At 42.6% G+C, this 20668-nt stretch overlaps 1 protein-coding gene across 3 annotated transcripts in view; it reads right to left on the bottom strand.

The window, feature by feature from the left end:
* Positions 1–19188, bottom strand: part of edc4 (enhancer of mRNA decapping 4) — a 31636-nt gene extending 12448 nt beyond the window's left edge. The window contains exons 1-24 of one of the 3 annotated variants that reach the window (XM_047346611.1): positions 18915–19188; positions 15544–15688; positions 15333–15444; positions 15048–15147; positions 14418–14604; positions 14104–14251; positions 13828–13932; positions 12635–12747; positions 12463–12546; positions 12268–12363; positions 11785–11884; positions 10573–10753; positions 10017–10083; positions 9319–9410; positions 8593–8765; positions 8395–8471; positions 8024–8138; positions 4513–4757; positions 4195–4422; positions 3811–3912; positions 3543–3686; positions 3047–3083; positions 1684–1831; positions 1379–1534 (exon numbers count right to left, since the gene is read on the bottom strand). In XM_047346611.1, coding sequence (XP_047202567.1) covers positions 1379–1534; positions 1684–1831; positions 3047–3083; positions 3543–3686; positions 3811–3912; positions 4195–4422; positions 4513–4757; positions 8024–8138; positions 8395–8471; positions 8593–8765; positions 9319–9410; positions 10017–10083; positions 10573–10753; positions 11785–11884; positions 12268–12363; positions 12463–12546; positions 12635–12747; positions 13828–13932; positions 14104–14251; positions 14418–14604; positions 15048–15147; positions 15333–15444; positions 15544–15688; positions 18915–19002 — 3043 coding nt within the window. In that variant the 5' untranslated portion in view covers positions 19003–19188. Of the gene's footprint in view, positions 1–1378; positions 1535–1683; positions 1832–3046; positions 3084–3542; positions 3687–3810; positions 3913–4194; positions 4423–4512; positions 4800–8023; positions 8139–8394; positions 8472–8592; positions 8766–9318; positions 9411–10016; positions 10084–10572; positions 10754–11784; positions 11885–12267; positions 12364–12462; positions 12547–12634; positions 12748–13827; positions 13933–14103; positions 14252–14417; positions 14605–15047; positions 15148–15332; positions 15445–15543; positions 15689–18914 lie in introns of all 3 variants that reach the window. The other 2 variants (XM_047346602.1, XM_047346593.1) reach the window with 2 other exon arrangements.
* Positions 19189–20668: the final 1480 nt, after the last annotated feature.

Raw genomic sequence — 20668 nt, 5'->3', positions numbered from 1 at the left:
TAAATTCAGAAGTTTACATACAGTAAGATTATTAGGTTAATGATAATAATGATAGATTAATTCACAATGTTTGAGTTAAATAGAGGCAAACTTGTGGATGTGTTTTAACACCTGAAAAATACTGACTCCTTGTGTGACATCATCATGGAAAACATCAAATAAAATCAGCCACGTTAATGGGGAAGGTGCCACATTTATCTGTTTAAACTATGCACTATCACACTGTTCAGGAAGGAAACCGGTTCTGTGACCTAAAGATGAACAGGTTCTAGTAAGAAATATGCAAATCAGCCCAGAAAACATCTCATCGACCTCTTGAAAAACTGAAAAAATAACAACTGTGTTTTATCTAGGGTTGCGCTATATGGACTAAACTTTTATTCAGCTGTTTTGTGTTATTTATTGAGATAATGATAAAAGCATTAAAGTTCCAGTTTTTTCTGGAAAGACTCAAACAAATGCTGCCTCAGTACACTAATTAGGTAGAGCAGCTGTACCACAAAACGGCACAACAATTATATTTATTCAACTTTGTAACTTTACTGATATTTATTGATACTGCTACCAACAGCATCAAAGAGTAACAACCCAACTATCCTGTTATATTTTAATGAGTGCAAACATAATAAATTAGTTTATTGTGATCATGAATCACAATTCTTCTGACAATTATATAGTGAAGTCAATTGATTTCATTTTTCATCTAACAAGATTTTTTAAGTACTCAGAGAAGAAGCTTTGGGTCAGTTTTAGATGTTCAGGACTAATCATCCAGAAAACGTGAACATTGAGCTTTCCAAGACGCAGCATGAATCATCATTTTACCTTTTAAAGCAAATATTTTCCCAAACTCACCACAGCGGTTCAAAGCCTGACAAAACAGAACTAAACCTGAGGGCCATAAATGCGAAAACTAGAAAAGCCAAAGCCCTGGATGGTCCGTAAGAATGAAATCTGTTTCATTTCAACAGCAGTGAATAGGCAGGTTTCATTTTTATTGGACGTTAGCCTTTAACATTTACTCGGAAACATTTAAAAAAATCGAATTTCATTTTAATCAGTTATCATCATATATAACTAACTGATCTAACCCCAGTCTTTTCAAAGCAAGGCTGTATTCATTGGTTTGCCTCTGATCATTCTCCTCTGCTAATGGCAGACAATTAAACTGACTCAATGTCGCCCTCATGTGGAAAGAAAAACATCTGTTTGGAAGGTTTCTCTGGAATCTCCTGGAGTTTAAAGGAAATCTTCAAGAACAAGATGCAGATCCTTCAACCCTAAACGCTCATAAACAAGAAGAAATCATATTGTACTGGAGTTTAAATGAACTATACAAAAAGTTAGTAATTTGTGGTGTGTGTGTGCGTGTGATTACTTTGAGGGACAGTTTTCTTCAGCTCGTCTCGTAGAACCTTGTCCATTCTGTTTGTCAGCGCTGAACTGAGGGTGTGGCTCAACTGCTGGGTGAGCTGTTCCTGAAGCTGCTGCTGGTGGTTCTGACTCTCTACCAGAACTCGGTCCAGTCTGCGCTCTGAGGTCATGAAAGGTCAAGGTTCAACAACAGACAAAGCTGTTGCTCCATTTGGATCCGATTCATTTCCTAATAGCAGCATATCATATTAGAGGAGGAGCAAGCAACAGAAGGACTGAGTGCATGAGAAAAGACAGAATGAAGGATACGTTCCTGCTCCTGGTGCCTCATCAGCACGTGCTGCATCTGAGCCATAATGGTACCCGGCATGGTCTCCACCAGTGACCACAGTTCGGTTAAATCTCTATGCTGGGTGCGCAGCAGCATCAACAGCTCATCCTGAGCATCTGCGTTAAACTGCCGGCAAAAACCAAATAGTTAAGGCAAAAGACACCAAAGCCAACATGAAGATGACTGTTAAATCTGTGACAGTCCACACTGAGGGGACTCAAAAAGAGTTTAGATAAAAACAGAGACCATCAGGAAACATTGAACTTGAAACTCTTCAAATGTTCAGCTATGACTTTAATCAAATGTAAGAAGAAACTTCAACACTATTTAGAAATCTGATGCTAATTGTAAAAGGTTATTTGTCCTGACTGATTTTATGTAATCCGAGTTCCCAAAACAGAAAGAAACCAATTCTATGAAAGGAACAGTAAGTAAGCAGGACTACTGGTGCTGAATTAATGGTACAACGTGTTTATAAGGTTAAAACATGTCTGAATAGATAGATCTGCAGGAGATGACCTTATAGTGGGAATTTCATTTCAAACGTCACAACCAGTGAAACTCCTGAGCTCAAAGTTGACCCGTTTTTAATTGGTTTATCTTGCTGCCCCAGAGAGTCAATAATAAACAATATGCTAAATGACATCTTGAACAGATCCTTTATTCCATTCAGAATCAAAATGACAAACCTATTAGAACCTGATAGGATCTCATTTCCTTCACTAACATTTCTTGGCCCACTTAGAGACGCAGCTGCTGCACTAGAACTTGATCCTTTAATCCCTCCATATTTAACGCTGAGACCGTCCCAGTCAACAGCTGTTTTCACATCTATTGTGTTTCTGCACACTGAAGTCCTGCTTGACTTTGATGATCTGTTTGCCTTCAGCACAGGACGGGACACCAGCTCAACAGTGCTTAGCAACATTCATGCAAAAAAACTTATCCTTAAACAGCCAAGTGGCCTTTTATTCTAATATTCCTAACGCCATGTATTAACACACAGCCTACATAGTTCTGTTTATTTTTTAAAAAGTGTAGCTAGATGAGAAAGAACATTTATTTTCTCTTTATGCACATTTACTCTTTTATCGTCCTGTTACATAAAACAGCAATAAACGGCAACATATATACTGCCTTATATTATTATTTGGAAAAAATAACAGCAAAAAATCTCATCTTTTTAAAACCATCCTAAGTAGACGGATTATTGAGCAGGGAGTCATAAACATCCTACTGGATATTTCAGGAATATTGATGTTTGGTCTGTTTAAAAAGCAATTCTTTTCTTAAAGCTACAAAGTTTCTGCAGAGATGCATCCATTCTTGTTGGTATCTTACCTGAGCAGGGTCCATGTGGCGGGGCTGAGAAGAATCACTGGAAAAAGAACATTTAAGACAATCAGCGTCACTGCGGCAGTCTATAAAAACTGATATGAGAAAAAAGACCAAAATATGAAGAAATAAACATAACATCAAACACCAAATTAAACTTAAATAAATGGTTATTTTAAGACATCAAGTGATTATTCTACATTTTTGTGGTTTTTCATGGCTGAAACTTTAATTCAATTCAATTCAAAAATACTAAATAATAATAATAATTATTATGAATTAAATAATTCAAAAATTCCCAACTCTGCTGCTCATAAATCCATTTCTTTACATCTGTAGCACCAAAGAGAAATAAGCAGGTTTTCCAACAATATAAGATTTATAGCCAGGAAGGATCGATGAAAGAAATAATCAACCAGATAATAAATCACTTGAGGTTTTGTGCCAGTTGTGATCTGAAAGGCCCTCTACCTCTGTGCACAGCACTGAACTCAGAACATACCAGTCATCTTTCTTTACTTTCCTCTTTAGTTTCGGCGAGCTTCGCGGGGAGCTCTTCCAGTCTTTCACTGGTATCCTGTGAGAGGAGCGAGAGCCACAGTTCCCAGAAGATGAAGCCAGACTGGCAATCTCATCATCAGGATCACTGAGTACCAACACAGAAAGGTCAAAGGTTCAAAGAAGGCCTCTGTAATCATCTAATGACAGGTGAGTAAAACTTAACCGTTTAATAAATGACTGTGCTCGTTTAAATAGTCGGTGGGTGTTACCTCTGGTCAGCACCAACATCCTGACTGTCGTTCTGTGTGAGGAGGTAGGAGCGCCGGTGGTAGGGGGAGCTCAAACGGCGCTCGCTGGACTCCTCTCTCGAGCTATAACACAAAAAATTAAACTAATTAACAAACTGAGCACTGCTTCAGCTTTAAAGCCAAAATAAGTCATTTCTTCAGGTTTTTCAAAGTTGCTGATATGATAGACTGATTCACCATGGAAACCTGACAGAAACATGTGACACTGATGTGTAGGAGGATTCTGCAGAGAATTCAAGCAAACTCTGCAAATTTACAGATTCACCTCAAAATCCTGTCAAAAAAGCTGAATTCTGACTGCATGCAGGTGACAGCAACACACCGCCTTAAAGTGCTGTTACTGACCAGTCTCCCAGCCCATTGTCCCTGAGGCTGTTCCTGGTTTCCCTGGTGATGTCTGGAGCTGCCGGCCATGACGTGTGGCCAACACTGCCATCCGATGACCCTCCGCTGGCTCCGGGGTTTTCCTGCGACAGTGTATTCTCCAGGAGAGACGGTTTATTACCGAGTCTGGACTCTGAATCTACCCCGATCGATGACCCTTCGACGCCTCCGAGTTCAAGAGGCAACAAACTACGAGAGGAAAAACAGATTGGTTGTACAGGTTGGTAAAGATAGCTAGTGCAGATAGAGATGCGACCGTTAAAGAATCGCTGCTCGTACCCGTTGTTGTTGGCAGCGCGTGGAGACGTCAGTAGGTGCAAAGCACAGGCAGCAGAGGCCATGCTGTCTGTCTGAAGAGCAGGAAGAGGCAAGGCTTCCAAGCCGTGACCCCGCTGAAGCTGCAGGGTCTGCGTGGCGATCTCCGGCATGTCCTGGGACATCACCGTGGAGGCGGAGGAGATGACGTCTGGAGAGCGGGCCCTGGTCGGGGAGGCTAAGGGAGGCAGCAGGGGAGAATCTGGGACCTGAGGGGAGTCAAGAACCAGAGGGCCGCTGGGTGCCAGAGCCTGGAAATGGAGACAGACTGAATCATTTGAAATCCAAAAATATCCTTTACTCTGAGCAGTCACACTAAAAGTTCTGATACTTGAAAATGAAACAATTATGCATAATTGATTAGCTGTTTATCTTGATGCTCACTGCAGTCTCAAAGATACAGTCATAACAAAACATGTATGCCATCTAATAAATACTGTTTTACAAATTCTGCAGCTTCAGTTCATTACAGGTCCTTCTCAAAATATTAGCATATCGTGATAAAGTTCATTATTTTCCATAATGTCATGATGAAAATTTAACATTCATATATTTTATATTCATTGCACACTAACTGAAATATTTCAGGTCTTTTATTGTCTTAATACGGATGATTTTGGCATACAGCTCATGAAAACCCAAAATTCCTATCTCACAAAATTAGCATATCATTAAAAGGGTCTCTAAATGAGCTATGAACCTAATCATCTGAATCAACGAGTTAACTCTAAACACCTGCAAAAGATTCCTGAGGCCTTTAAAACTCCCAGCCTGGTTCATCACTCAAAACCCCAATCATGGGTAAGACTGCCGACCTGACTGCTGTCCAGAAGGCCACTATTGACACCCTCAAGCAAGAGGGTAAGACACAGAAAGACATTTCTGAACGAATAGGCTGTTCCCAGAGTGCTGTATCAAGGCACCTCAGTGGGAAGTCTGTGGGAAGGAAAAAGTGTGGCAGAAAACGCTGCACAACGAGAAGAGGTGACCGGACCCTGAGGAAGATTGTGGAGAAGGGCCGATTCCAGACCTTGGGGGACCTGTGGAAGCAGTGGACTGAGTCTGGAGTAGAAACATCCAGAGCCACCGTGCACAGGCGTGTGCAGGAAATGGGCTACAGGTGCCGCATTCCCCAGGTCAAGCCACTTTTAAACCAGAAACAGCGGCAGAAGCGCCTGACCTGGGCTACAGAGAAGCAGCACTGGACTGTTGCTCAGTGGTCCAAAGTACTTTTTTCAGATGAAAGCAAATTCTGCATGTCATTCGGAAATCAAGGTGCCAGAGTCTGGAGGAAGACTGGGGAGAAGGAAATGCCAAAATGCCAGAAGTCCAGTGTCAAGTACCCACAGTCAGTGATGGTCTGGGGTGCCGTGTCAGCTGCTGGTGTTGGTCCACTGTGTTTTATCAAGGGCAGGGTCAATGCAGCTAGCTATCAGGAGATTTTGGAGCACTTCATGCTTCCATCTGCTGAAAAGCTTTATGGAGATGAAGATTTCATTTTTCAGCACGACCTGGCACCTGCTCACAGTGCCAAAACCACTGGTAAATGGTTTACTGACCATGGTATCACTGTGCTCAATTGGCCTGCCAACTCTCCTGACCTGAACCCCATAGAGAATCTGTGGGATATTGTGAAGAGAACGTTGAGAGACTCAAGACCCAACACTCTGGATGAGCTAAAGGCCGCTATCGAAGCATCCTGGGCCTCCATAAGACCTCAGCAGTGCCACAGGCTGATTGCCTCCATGCCACGCCACATTGAAGCAGTCATTTCTGCAAAAGGATTCCCGACCAAGTATTGAGTGCATAACTGTACATGATTATTTGAAGGTTGACGTTTTTTGTATTAAAAACACTTTTCTTTTATTGGTTGGATGAAATATGCTAATTTTGTGAGATAGGAATTTTGGGTTTTCATGAGCTGTATGCCAAAATCATCCGTATTAAGACAATAAAAGACCTGAAATATTTCAGTTAGTGTGCAATGAATCTAAAATATATGAATGTTACATTTTCATCATGACATTATGGAAAATAATGAACTTTATCACAATATGCTAATATTTTGAGAAGGACCTGTAATGAACTGAAGCTGCAGAATTTGTAAAACAGTATTTATTAGATGGCATACATGTTTTGTTATGACTGTATCTTTGAGACTGCAGTGAGCATCAAGATAAACAGCTAATCAATTATGCATAATTGTTTCATTTTCAAGTATCAGAACTTTTAGTGTGACTGCTCAGAGTAAAGGATATTTTTGGATTTCAAATGATATTTTGAGAAGGACCTGTATACTTTTAGATTTCTGTGCAAAGCAGAGTAGTTTATCCCCAAAAAATTAATAGATGTACTTTAGGGTAACAAACTATGAATCACTATGGATCCAAGTAGCCGACTGATGGAGGACATGTTCTTTGAGTCATCAGCTCCTTTTCATAAACCGGCGAAGATGAGGCACCTCTAGAATCACAGGTGGACACAGTGTGTGACCGTCTTATTTAGCTAGTCAGGAGGTAACGTAGGGGGGCTTACTTCTACCCACCTCACAACTTTGGGCCTTTCACAGAACACATCTAGTGGTAAAGAGGCACCATCGATACTTTGCCAGAAAACGGCATGAGATGAAGAGATGTGCTATGAGAATGAAGCTGCTGAAAAAACTCAGATGTTCAGACACAGAGGGAAGGCTTCAGGATGTCCCAGAGGGTCCAGAATGCGGTACCAAACCATGCTGCAGTGAGATGAAGGGTTTTGGACAAGGAAAACAGCTAGAACAGACTGAAATTCTTAGAAAGGTGAGCGCTACCACCAAGATGCAATCCAACTGTGGGGCTGCTTCTCATCCAAGGTAGAGAGTTTCTACCAATTGGACCAGAGAACACTGCCATGGATTAAAAAGTGGTATCAAAAACATTCCAACAAGTAGAAGTTGTTCCAAAGATTCACAAACTGTGGTTGATGATCTGTGAATTTTCCAGCATTAAGGAGGACCATGTCACAAGGCTGAAGTGATAAAGTGGTTCAAAGTTCTGACACTGAAATGTTGGACCTATGATCTGGGAGCCCTGCAGATCTGAACCCTGCTCGGTTCTCAAGAAGCACGTGGAGAAACAGAAGCTAACGGACTGGGACCAACTTCAAGCACTAAGACAATAAGACTGGGTCACCATTAGCCAGGATCTGGTGGTGAAGTTGGTATCCAGCAGGTCAGAAGATATGAATGTATTTGCTTATAAAAAATGTATAAAACTTTGAAAATCTTTTTAATTGATCATCAGTAAGATAGATAAACAACATAATTTATGTCACAGGTAAAACGTTTGGACTCGATATGTTCCTATTCTGCATAATACCGTACATTATAACATTCTAAGATTAAGTCCAGAAAGAGAGACCTGACAGGAACTGTTAAAAAAAATGCCACTTTATACCAGGAATTTTCTACTAATTCCTAGTCTGGGTTACATCTTACCTGCAGGTTCTCGAGTCCAGGCAACAGCACTGCAGAAGAAGCTCTTGGGCTGAGTCCCAAACTACTGCTGCAGTTGTCTCCTCTGCTGGGACTCTGACTGACATCGTCTATAGCTCTGGGAGAAACGAAGACAAGCAAATAATTATTAATTGGACGTTAGCTAAATCTGCATAGGAGCAGGTATAAAAGTAGCTAAAGGAAAACATGCAGGAAGGGATCTGCGCTTTTAAGAGGTCTACCTGTAAAGATCACATTATTGCACTGGGTAGAACATTACTTGCAGATATTGTTTTAGATATTTCTCAACTCATTTGTCTACAATAATAATGTTTTTGATCTCCTTTTATACATCCAATCACAGAAAAGCTCACCTGTTTGAATCAGAGTTGCTGCTGATGGCTGTAACAATAGTCAGACTGCTGGCGCTGCTACCAGGAGATGCAGGTACCTAAAGAGTTACAAAAGATTCATCATACTGCTGGGTGACAAATAAACCCTGCCTAATACATACCAGAAAACTCCTACAAGTTTTGTTTTTTCCTTTTATTAGACCATAAAAAAATCAATACCGAAGTGCTTGGTGTCATGAAGGCATCAGGAGTCATCAGCTTGGGCATCGGGCCGCTAGCGGATCCCGAGTTAGACAGGAAGTCAGAAGGAGCAGGAAACGAGTGGATCTTTCTCAGGTCAGTCTGTGAGCCACTTCCAGAGTCCTTGTCGGAGCTCTGGTCTGAAAACCCTGCTGGGAACAACAAACACAACATATGAGATCATTATTGTATAAATGTTTTTGTTTTTTTGCATTAGCAGGTTTCCAACAGCAAGAATCTTGCTTAATTGTGGCTGAATTATTGTTTTTTGCCTCAATTAAGAGGTTTCAGAGGTTAAATGCTCGAAAGCCTGATTTTCCTCACTCCTTCTTTATCTTTATTCAAGTTCTTCAGCTGCTTATTTTACTTTCATATACCAAGCTAGTCATAGGGAAGGCATTTTCCAATTTCTGCATGGCAACCTCATTCATTGTAAGGAGGACAATCCTGCACTACAAACAGGAAATTTAGAGCAGCTTCAGAATTTTAGGAATTCAGATTTCTGGTCTAAACTTTGAATAATTTTCATTCAGAAAAGAAAATATCAACACAACACACTGAAAGGGATCCAGAAGTAATGGTCCAATTCAGATACAATAAACCTATAGTTGTCTCATTCTTACGATGAAAGAGCTGGACTTGGACTAAAACTCATCTACTGCATCAGTAGATATAACTAAAGTTTACTTTACAGCATTAACTTACCAAAACCATCTTGGGACTCAGAGTGCGGAAGAAAACCTGACGTGTTGAAACCCATGTTGGGCTGAAACCAGATCTGGACGTCTTGCAAACTCCTAAAAACAAAAACATGCAAACAACTAATTAATTTCAACTCTGATTAAACCTTGTTCAATGTAAAGACTGGCTACAACCAGAGACTTACTATGTGGTTGTTATTCACCCAAGCACTTCAGAGCTGAGATTCTTAGCATGACGACAACACAATTTCACTAAATGAATTATTTCAGGGTGACACCTGAGTCTGCTACAGTGGAAACAGGAGCAGATGGAGAAAATGTCCAGACAAAAGTGGCTAATTTCAGCAAAAGGCTGTCACAGATGTTTTCTTTCAGAACTACAGGGCAAGAGCGGAAACTGAAAACATACAGATGCCAAAATCTGCTGCTACTTCCTACATATTTATTATTTGTGAACTGTTGTGATCAGCATCCAGTGGGAAATACTGGGACAACAGACTGATGCAGTGAAAGTTGGTCACTGCTTCAAAAACACTATAGGTTTTATAAGAAATAGTCACTATTACCTGTTTTAGATTTAAAAACATAAACTAATATCTTTTAAGCATTTGAATACAGGCACATTTACTTAAAAATTCTGGGTTATTGTGTTTCACCCAACGTTGTTAACAGCACCCTGACAACAGACAAGAGAAAACTTACTTTGTGTGGACGCAGTAGAGTTTAATTTGGATTCCAGATTTGGACTCTGCAGGTCCCTGAGTGCCCTCTAGAGGAGAAAGAAGGAAAGCTGGGTTACATCAGAACCATTAAGTGTTAAGTGTATTCTTTACTTTAACAAGAACAGTTTGGAGCAAAACACTTTAGGGCCAGTTGAATCTTCTTGCTATACATCTTAGCTCCATTCTGTGTGTGTGAATTGAAAATAAGAAGGACAGTGTTAGCCATCCCTTCAAACTGAGGTGCCTCAGGGTCTCACCCTCAGTATGACGCTTCAAATGTTGAAAGAGAACAGAACCTGTTTACAGCAACATGAATTAATCTATAATATTCATGTTGTCTAGTACGTTAGCTAAACCGAACTGTTCTACGACCATTTATATTTCATTCAGATGTTCTTAAGGAATAGATAATAATTTAGAGGAGAAAACCACAGGTGACATTTCAGTTTCCATTTCCATTTAGAGGAATTAGGAATTCCAGCTCCAAACAGGATGAAGACAAGCCTGATGGGATTGGGAATGTGCCCAGTAAGTACCTGTCGACATGCTCTCGCTCTCCTCTTCCGCTGTGAGGACCTCGGTGTGTCTCAGTCGGCTGTGGGTGACGTCTCGTACCCCGAAGCTGAGCACAGGGTGGGTAAGCAGGAACTCCGACACGGCCGTGAAGCTGGCTTTCCCCTTCCCTAGATCCTGCCGCAGCTCCATCACATAAAGGACCTGAAGGAGGACAAGATGAATGAACTATAAGGCACAGAAACAGGCTGGTTCAGAGACAAACAGTCCATCAACAACCCACAAATCCTTCCATCCGTCCTGAGTTTCTGCTGCATGTTACCCTTGGAGAAATTTACCCCAGAATAAGTTCCTGATTGGGAGGAAGTCGTTTTTTAACTACACAGGAATATCTGAACAGCCGTTTTTAGGACCGACACCACAAAGCATCTTGAATTGGTGGAGGTTTGTCTTTCAACCTTATAACTGAGTCGGATCAGATCAAAATAGTTAAAAGCTCAAATTTTATGTGAACTTTAACTGTAACCGATTTTTAAATCGAAGATGTCTGTTTCCAGCTGTCAGTGGTAAAATGAAATAAATCCTTCATTCAACGTGATATTTTTAAGGTTTAAACCATTTTTGTTCTGAAATTAAAACATCTTCTGCAGATCACTGAAAGATTTCTTTTAGAAATTGGCCACTGCTGCTGCACATCTCTCATGCTTGATTTATGAAATATCTGTGAACATTGCAAACTTGATTATAATACACCTTCATAGTGTAGTCACTGTCACATGATCACAAGTTATGGTTAGACCACCGACCGCTGCTGCCTTAAAAGCAATAGAACATAAAAGTTCAAATCAGCACACCTGGTCACTGTGACTGGATCATAGTTATAATACTGATTATAGTTTTACGGCTTTAAAACATGACTTAGTGAGTGAGATTATGGTCAACACTGCTGCGGTGGGAGGAGTTACTTTCTCAGCAATGTTTTAGACTCAGCAGCGGAAACACCAACAAAAAACCGGGCCAGGATTAATTAAACTTCCAGGGGGAATAAGAGTTCTGGTTTTTACAGTCGAAACATGCCTGAATGCACAGGTAAGCCATAAAATATCCACATAACAGCCTCATATGGTCCCAGTTATTAGTTTAGGACATTCTTGCTGTGAGGCAACAGTGCTAACTGCTAATCCTCCCTGTTTGATCCATATGAATTAAAACACACCAAACACTGCACCACTCACCTTTCTCTGCACATCAGTGAGGATCAAGTATTCAGCAGAAAGATCTAAACTGGCCTTGAGACTTGGCAGAACCATAGAGTTGAATGGATCTGGAGAAAACCTAGAAGAAGAAGACAGACTATGGTTAGCATCAGTGTGAAAGGATCGAAAGAAGAGATTAATAGCGTCAGTCTCATATCTGTAGCAATTACTCCTGAGAGCTGCTCAAGGAAAAGAAGTCTGATATATTTTAAAGACGTTGCATGGTGGGCCAAATATGTTCTTTCTTTATGTATAATTTTAGACCACACAAGCTTTGCAAATTACGGTATTTTCCAGTTTTTTGGAGCCAAAAGGAGCAAATGAAGCAAATCTCTCTTCTTATCAAACATCTGTGGTTTGCAGTGGATACACACCAAACATTTGCAAAAGCACGTGCCCAGCTGCTTAAATGGTGCATTTTCAACCACATCACTTTATCCATACTATTCTTTTTTACATTACCTGATGGTCTGCAAGCAAGTCCAGGAGACCGTGCACCACATCTTTAACTCCTGGTTCTGGTCTGCTCCAGTTATCAGAAACCTCCAGAAAGGAACCCTTCAAACAGAAGGGGATAAAGATGAACAAAACATGAGTATAAATCCAAACGGCACACCCCATACGAGGGGGTTTGAGTCAAACTGTGAAGGAACTGACTCTGGATCCTGCCGCTTGTGGTTGTCACAGAAGAGAAGACAGGAGAGCGGACGTCCTCCATGAGGCCGTAATTCATGAAGACATCTAAACGACAGAGCAAAGACGTAAACAGAAGTGACGATGCTAAAAACAAGCAACACATTAATGAAAGTCAGGGATCCCACTCTCCTACCTGGGCATGTCTTGTCCGCCTTCTATGTAGATCTGCCAGAACTTGATGTATCCGTCATGGCTCGCTGTGGCTAACACGGTTCCATCAGGTGACAGAGCACCTTCACTGACTCTCTGCAGGAGCACACATTTAACAACAACATGAAATGTACTGAATGTGAAGAACTTATCAGATGTAGCAGAAACTATGCAACAAAAAAACATTCTTCTAATGTCTAGAAGGTTGGATTTTACAGTTTTCACTGCGTAAACAAACTGTTTGGAATAGGGAGGAGCGACTATCGTATTGTTTTTTAAAGTCCAGATCGCCCTCGCCTAGGTTGGACAACAGGCACTTTCAGGTGGCAAGTGGTTCCTGATGTATTCCAGACATATTAAGGACAATTACAACCCACCCAGGAAGGGCAGCAGCAACAGACTCCTGAACAATACGGCTGCTTTATTTTACTCAAACACATTTAGTTAAGAAACATCCCTGTAAACATACAGACTATAATCCATCCAAGAAAGAAACTCTGAATATTTAAAAGAAACTTCATTAAAAAAAACCTTGTAAGTCCTGTGGAATAAAAATATTTTCTTTATTGTTAGATACAAGCAAAATGTCTTAAAAAGAGGCATCTACCCAACCCACCGGCCTTGCCGTTACAACCCTTTACCGGATGCAGAACCATATTTGTCAACCTTATTGACCAAAAAAATATCATCCAAAGCAAAAGCCTTTAAAAATCCTCCAAAGAAACTCTAAGGTCTAAACTTTTCATTTCTAACTACTGCACTATAGGTTTGAGTCTTGCAACCCGAGACACCATATATACTCCACATGCATGCAACTGCAGTTTTTAAGATTTATCCCCTCAGCATACCGAATGCTTGAAGTAACTCCAGCAGGAGGGAAGGGTAACCTATTCGGTCATTAATCAGCTAATCTGACCACTTGGAGACACTCAAACTGTGTACAGAAGGTCAGGCCATAATCATCAGGAACGAGATCATGGTGATAGCACAGTAAAAATGACCTTACCCCTGAATGTACATTTAAAACCTTTACTCTATTCCTTTCTACCTAATGCAACTTTAACTGGAATCAGTTTCTTTGTGTTTACACCGCCCCTGCGCCTGGACTCCCTGGAAGAACAGACGCTACATCTCAATGGTACAGAGTGAAATAACAGAAATATAAAATCCAGATACCTGGGTGTGACCTTTGACTGTGATGAGGCCATCTTTGAGTTCTGTGGCATCAACAGGCCAACTGCTGTTATTGGCTCTCAGAACTTCCAGATCCCAGACCTCAGCCTAGAAGAGAGAAAGTTGAAACAAACACGAGAAATTAGTAAAATTTGAAGTGAGATGTTTATTTTTTTTAAACCACAAAAAGTTTGCAGATTTTTATAGGCTTATGTAAGAGAATTTTCTAAATCTGTAGTGTCAGAGAAATATTTTCAGTTGGGTGTACAGCACATATACCCTGTCTTCATGTAGAAGAGCCAAAGTCTGGCTGATGTCGTCCTGGTTCTCGTCGCTTTCATCCATGATGAATGGGCACCAGATGAGGCGTCTATGGGAGTTCAGTGGAGTGTCTTCTGGCCGCTGAATATGAACCACTATCTGATCCCTGTTTGAATCTGGGTTAAAGAAAACTGTACAAAAGGAAAACGAGGCAAATATCAAAGCAAGAGTGAAGATTAAAGTTTGTGCAATAGTAAATACAGGTTTTGGCTTGACTAAGGTGTTGCATCAATCAACAAGGCATTTTCTGCTCCTTCCTAATGTCAGGATACAGTATTTTGCTTCCAGTGAGTGTGAGCTGCCAGACCACCAGGTTGCCGGCCTCGTCCACACAACCCAACAGAGAGGAGTCGAGGTGGGCAAAGGCCAGATCCGTGACGGCCCCGGTGAACCCCTTCAGTAAGGAGCGCTCACTAAAGTCCAAACTCAGAACCCGAATCATAGCGTGGTTGTTGGCTCCTAAACAAGGTTTATTTTAAGAACAAAGACACAAACAAACAGAAAAACCATTAAAGAACCCGGATCCATGAAGAAAAATACTTGCTAAACAAGGATAGACATAGGGTCAGTTATAGAGGTCATAAGTCAAGAACAACATGCACTTCTTTAGATGGGATTCCATTCAGTTCTTCTAGTGAGAATATCAAGAAAAAAGCCTTTACTCCGTTAGACATGGGATACCAGACTCAGTGGGAAGGTTTACTTAAAGGTTTCAGTTCAGATTTAAAAAGAACTTTATCGATGAGGGATGAAGCTTTTTCATTTGGATAACCAATGAGACTGACCGATTTACGGACATTAAAGTCCTTTCATGTGTATTTGCCTTCATTGGTAAATCAAACCTGGCTGACATTTGGTTTTTTTATAAGGAAAATAACTGAAATGTGTTCTTTGAGACTCACCTCTGATGGCGTACGCCAGGAAGGAGTTGGACACGGCGATCAGTCTGCCATAGTAATACTTGTGCTCCCAGTCATATTTAGCGACAGGCTGAATTTTAACCTGAACAAAAAGGTTAATTCAGACACAAATGAGAACCATCTGTCCACAACAAAAATGAACTTTCTGTCAAATCATTAAATACAATTTACTCATGAGCACAACAGAATTTATGACAGATGAATGTTCTGATCCATTTACAGCTAACAAACCTTTCAAGCAACTCCACACACGATTTGGTTTCTCACCTTGTTGCTGCCCCGTGCCTTGCTGTTGATGCCAGAATCTTGGCTCGCCACAATCTCAACGTTGTTTGAGGTGATGGGGATACAGGTGCTCCCATCGTCACCAGTCAGGCAGCTACAAAAAGAGAACATCCCTTTCGTTTGACTAACTTTCATATCTGTACACATACTCTAAGAAAATAGTTTAATCGTGATCACAGCTCGTTACACTCACATCCTCTGACTCTCCTGGATGCTGCCGTCAGTGGAGATGGGTCTGGTGGATTCGGCCATGCTGCTTCCCAGCAGTCCAGCTCCCAGTAAGCCGTTCAGCTCTCCGTTGAACGAGAGGTTTCTCTGATCGTTATTTGACTGTACATCTGAGGAAGCCAGAGAAAGCTACGTTTACTGAAGAAAAGGGAAGGCAGCAAAGCGACCGGATGTTTCTGGAGTCTGTCCATCGTGACTGGATATGAAAGCTCATAGAAAGTTCTGATCCAACCCTATTGGAGGCTTGCTGAAAGTTCACTGCTATTTTTTTCACATTCCCCATGGACAAAATATTACTGTAACAGTTTAAAATACTTAAATACAAACTTGTTTAAAATACACAGCAATCCAATCTGCCATAATTTTTATTTACCTCCAAATTGTGAGAAAGGTGCTGCTGTATTTTTAAGTTAAAAAGTAGAAGAAAATTTCCACAAGGTGATCATTTATGTAAAAAACCTTAAGCCAAAGAAACGACAGCAACAGAGTCTGAATATTACTGGCAGATGATCCAGAATCTGTTTCTTCTACAGAATCTGTACAATTAGGATGGGGATTAGTGTCATATGGTTTATTCATTGACAAATGAAGTCCTGCTACCAAATTTTAAAAAAACATTTATGAAAACAAATGGTTTGTTCACCGTCAGGTTTTCAGTGGTTAGTTTTAAACTGATCTTAAAATACAAACCTGGCCTGTTACTTAAAAATGTGTCGAGGATGTTTTAATTGATTATGGCACTACAACCATACTGGCTGACATTTGAAACAGACGTTTCATTTTTAGGTTTGTTTTGGATGTTTATGCTCGTCATTTCATACTTTTACCCCCTCCTTGAACTGCCACCTTAACGGGGTGGAGGGGTTTGAGTGCTCGAATGATCCTAGAGGCTATGTTGTCTGAGGCCTAAATGCCCCTGGTAGGGTCTCCCATGGCAAACAGGCTCTAGGTGACGGGTCAGACAAAGAGCGGTTCAAGAATCCCTCATGACGACTGCAAAATCGAGGCACGTGACGTCGCCCGGTACGGTGGAGCCGGGGTCCCACCCTGGAGCCAGGCCTGGGGTCGGGACTCATCGGAGAGCACCTGGTGGCTGGGTTGCTCCACGCGGGACCTGGCCGGGCCAAACCCGATCGAGAGATGCGAGGCCATCCCCCAGTGGGCTCACCACCTGCAAGGGGAACCATGAGGGACCGGTGCAAAGAGGATTGGGCGGCGGACGAAGAGATCTCGGCAGCCTGATCCCCGGATGCTTAGGCTGGCTCTAGGGACGTGGAATGTCACCTCGCTGGGGGGGAAGGAGCCTGACCTTGTGCGGGAGGTCGAGAGATATCGACTAGAAATAGTCCGGCTCGCCTCCACGCACAGCGTGGGCTCTGGAACCCATCTCCTCGAGAGGGGTTGGACTCTTTTCTACTCTGGAGTGGCCCACGGGGAGAGGCGGCGGGCTGGGGTGGGTTTGCTTGTCGCCCCCCAGCTCAGCCGTTTAGTGTTCGGGTTTACCCCAGTGGATGAGAGGGTCGCATCCCTGCGCCTTCGGGTTGGGGAGACGTCTCTGACTATCATTTCAGCCTACGGGCCGAGTGGTAGTGCAGAGTACCCGGCCTTCTTGGCGTCCCTGTTGGGGGTGCTGGATAGTGCCCCTCTCAGGGACTCCATTATTCTGCTGGGGGACTTCAACGCCCACGTGGGAAAAGACATTGACACCTTGAGAGGCGTGATCGGGAGGAATGGCCTCCCCCATCTGAATCCGAGCGGTGTTTTGTTATTGGACTTCTGTGCTAGTCACGGATTGTCCATAATGAACACCATGTTCAAACATAAGGGTGTCCATCAGTGCACTTGGCACCAGGACACCATAGGCAAGAGGTTGAGGATCGACTTTGTTGTCGACATTCGGCTGCATGTTCTGGACACTCGGGTGAAGAGAGGGGCTGACCATGTTCTTCACATCTATTTTCGATGCTGCCACCCGTAGCTGCGGCCGTAAGGTCTGCGGTGCCTGTCGCGGCGGCAATCCCCGAACCCGGTGGTGGACACCGGCAATAAGGGACGTTGTCAAGCAGAAGATGGAGTCCTATCGGCTGTGGTTGGCTTGTGGGACTCCTGAGGTGGCTGACGGATACCGTGAGGCCAAGCGTGCCATGGCCAGGGCGGTGGCAGAGGCAAAAACCCGGACCTGGGAAGTGTTCGGTGAGGCCATGGAAAAGGACTACCGGTTGGCCCTGAAGCGATTCTGGCAAACCGTCTGGTGCCTCAGGAGGGGGAAGCAGTGCTGACCTCAACTGTGGACATTATCGGGCGGTGGAAAAAGTACTTCGAGGATCTCCTCAATCCTGCCATCACGCATTCCCTGGTGGAAACAGAGGCTGGGGACTCGGGATTGGACTCTTTCATCACCCAGGCTGAAGTCACCGAGGTGGTTAAAAAGCTCCACGGTGGCAGGGCTTCGGGTTTGGATGAGATCCGCCCTGAGTACCTCAAGTCTTTGGATGTTGTGGGGCTGTCATGGTTGACACGCCTCTTCAACATTGCATGGCGGACGGGGACAGTGCCTCTGGACTGGCAGACTGCGGTGGTGGTCCCCCTACATAAGAAGGGTGACCAGAGGGTGTGTTCCAACTACAGGGGGATCACACTCCCCAGCCTCCCTGGTAAGGCCTACGCCAGGGTATTGGGGAGGAGAGTCCGGCCAATAGTCGAACCCCGGCTTCAGGAAGAGCAGTCAGACGGATCGGCTGCCGCAGTAATGGTGACGCTGTGCCGGGCCATTGTGGTGAAGAGAGAACTGAGACGAAAAGCGAAGCTCTCAATTTACCGGTCGGTCTACGTTCCTACCCTCACCTATGGCCATGAACTTTGGGTCATGACCAAGAACGAGATCCCGGATACAAGCGGCTGAAATTAGCTTACTCCGTAGGGTGGCCGAACGAGTTTACAAGACATTTTTAAGTTATTTCTTATGAATAATTTACATACAAATTCAGAGTTTAAACAGCAGATAATTCGAAGAAAATGCCGAACACATTTTTTAAATAAGATTTTAAAAAATGGCCCACATAGTAAATGTTTTGGCAGTAGGGGCTCATTTTTACCTGAAATCATAACTGACACACAAGCTAGCAGCTAACAGTGAGGCCGACGCAGAAACGGTTCTTCGCAGACTTTAAAAGGTAAAAAAACGATATATTCACTGATGTTAAAACTGTTCCCTCCACTATGGTCTTCTGTCAGCAGCTAAAGAAACAGCTGTTGGGTAAACTCTGTCAAGGTAAACTCTGGGGTCTAACCTCCGTTAGCCTGTGCGGCCTAGCAGTGCAGCAGTCCCACACTTACCGGCGCTGCTCCCCGGGCGATCGAGCCTCAAGATGTCCCGGAGGTGCTGGGTCGCCCCCTCGATGTCTATGTTAGAGTTGGACGCCATGGGTGAGGGAAAGGGGGATTTGGGAAAACACTGAGGAAAAATATTTATTTAATTTGATGCGATGCTGTCACAGTTCACCCAGAGAAACCGTCTAAACTTCCGTTCTGTCCGTGCCTTCTGTTCCGAGTGCTCAAGTTCTTCGCTCATTGGTTCCTACCTGAAACTGAGCTGAGAGGCCAACTCACTAAATGGATAGCGCCATCTACTGTACAGTCATGTTTAAAACAGTTTCAGATTATTTTGCAGCAATGAAATTCTTAAGAGGTTTAGCAAACTCATTGCCGTAAAAGAGGATGACATGGCCTTTAAATCGCTGCCTTCTTTTGTTAGCAATGTTTAGAAGAAAAGTGCAGCATGCAGAAAACTGCTGAGAATATTTCAACTAAAAAATAACTTTCTAGGTCATTAAGAACTTCAAGGTGAGAGGTTCAGCTGTAGAGAAGAAGCTTTCATGAACTCCCAGCAATCACAAACTCCAACAAATTTCCAACTGTGGCTGGTACAACCAAGTCATTCTGCTACCAGAGTAGAGCTTGTTAAATATTGGCATCAGGTGAGTTTGATTGCATCTGCACACACTGTAAGCCAAACAATTCATACATATTTCATTTTGTCAAGATTATTTTTATACATTTGCTTAACATTTAGGTCACACTTGTGAATGAAGTGTTAATTTAAGAAAGTACCCTGTGCTCAGAGTTGGGAATGCCTGGGAAGTTTAATCTACATGCCCTGAATTTTAGCTGTGCAGAAGGTTTGCCTCCTACAGACTTGGACTGTTCTAAATCGAGCTCCACTGATGACCTACACATTAAAATAAGGCTTAAATTGGGGAAAAATATCTGAAGTGTGTATCAGTAGCTGCTGGGCAAGATATACTGGTTTTCTTTTTCAGCTCTGATGACAAGTTATGCAGTAACTTTATTCCTTGTACTTTAATGCTCTTTTAAAGCAAGTCTCATAATCTGAGGTAATAATTAATCTAATCAATAGTACACGTTAACTAGTCACGGGCCAGTTGCAAGCATCACGGTAAAACAAGATTTGAAAGTTTCGTCAAAACTGCAAACATTTCCCGTCTTAATCTTACTACAATTTAAGACACGGGTTGGACAATGAAACTGAAACATCTGTCATTTTAGTGTGGGAGGTTTCATGGCTAAATTGGACCAGCCTGGTAACCAGTCTTCATTGATTGCACATTGCACCAGTAAGAGCAGAGTGTGAAGGTTCAATTAGCAGGGTAGGAGCACAGTTTTGCTCAAAATATTGAAATGCACACAACATTATGGGTGACATACCAGAGTTCAAAAGAGGACAAATTGTTGGTGCACGTCTTGCTGGCGCATCTGTGACCAAGACAGCAAGTCTTTGTGATGTATCAAGAGCCACGGTATCCAGGGTAATGTCAGCATACCACCAAGAAGGACAAACCACATCCAACAGGATTAACTGAGGACGCAAGAGGAAGCTGTCTGAAAGGGATGTTCTGGTGCTAACCCGGATTGTATCCAAAAAACATAAAACCACGGCTGCCCAAATCACGGCAGAATTAAATGTGCTCCTCAACTCTCCTGTTTCCACCAAAACTGTTCGTCAGGAGCTCCACAGGGTCAATATACACGGCCGGGCTGCTATAGCCAAACCTTTGGTCACTCATGCCAAT

Source organism: Girardinichthys multiradiatus, chromosome 2, assembly GCF_021462225.1.
Source record: "Girardinichthys multiradiatus isolate DD_20200921_A chromosome 2, DD_fGirMul_XY1, whole genome shotgun sequence".
NCBI classification, from domain to species: Eukaryota; Metazoa; Chordata; class Actinopteri; order Cyprinodontiformes; family Goodeidae; genus Girardinichthys; species Girardinichthys multiradiatus.
This window is presented reverse-complemented; position numbering and strand designations above follow the sequence as displayed.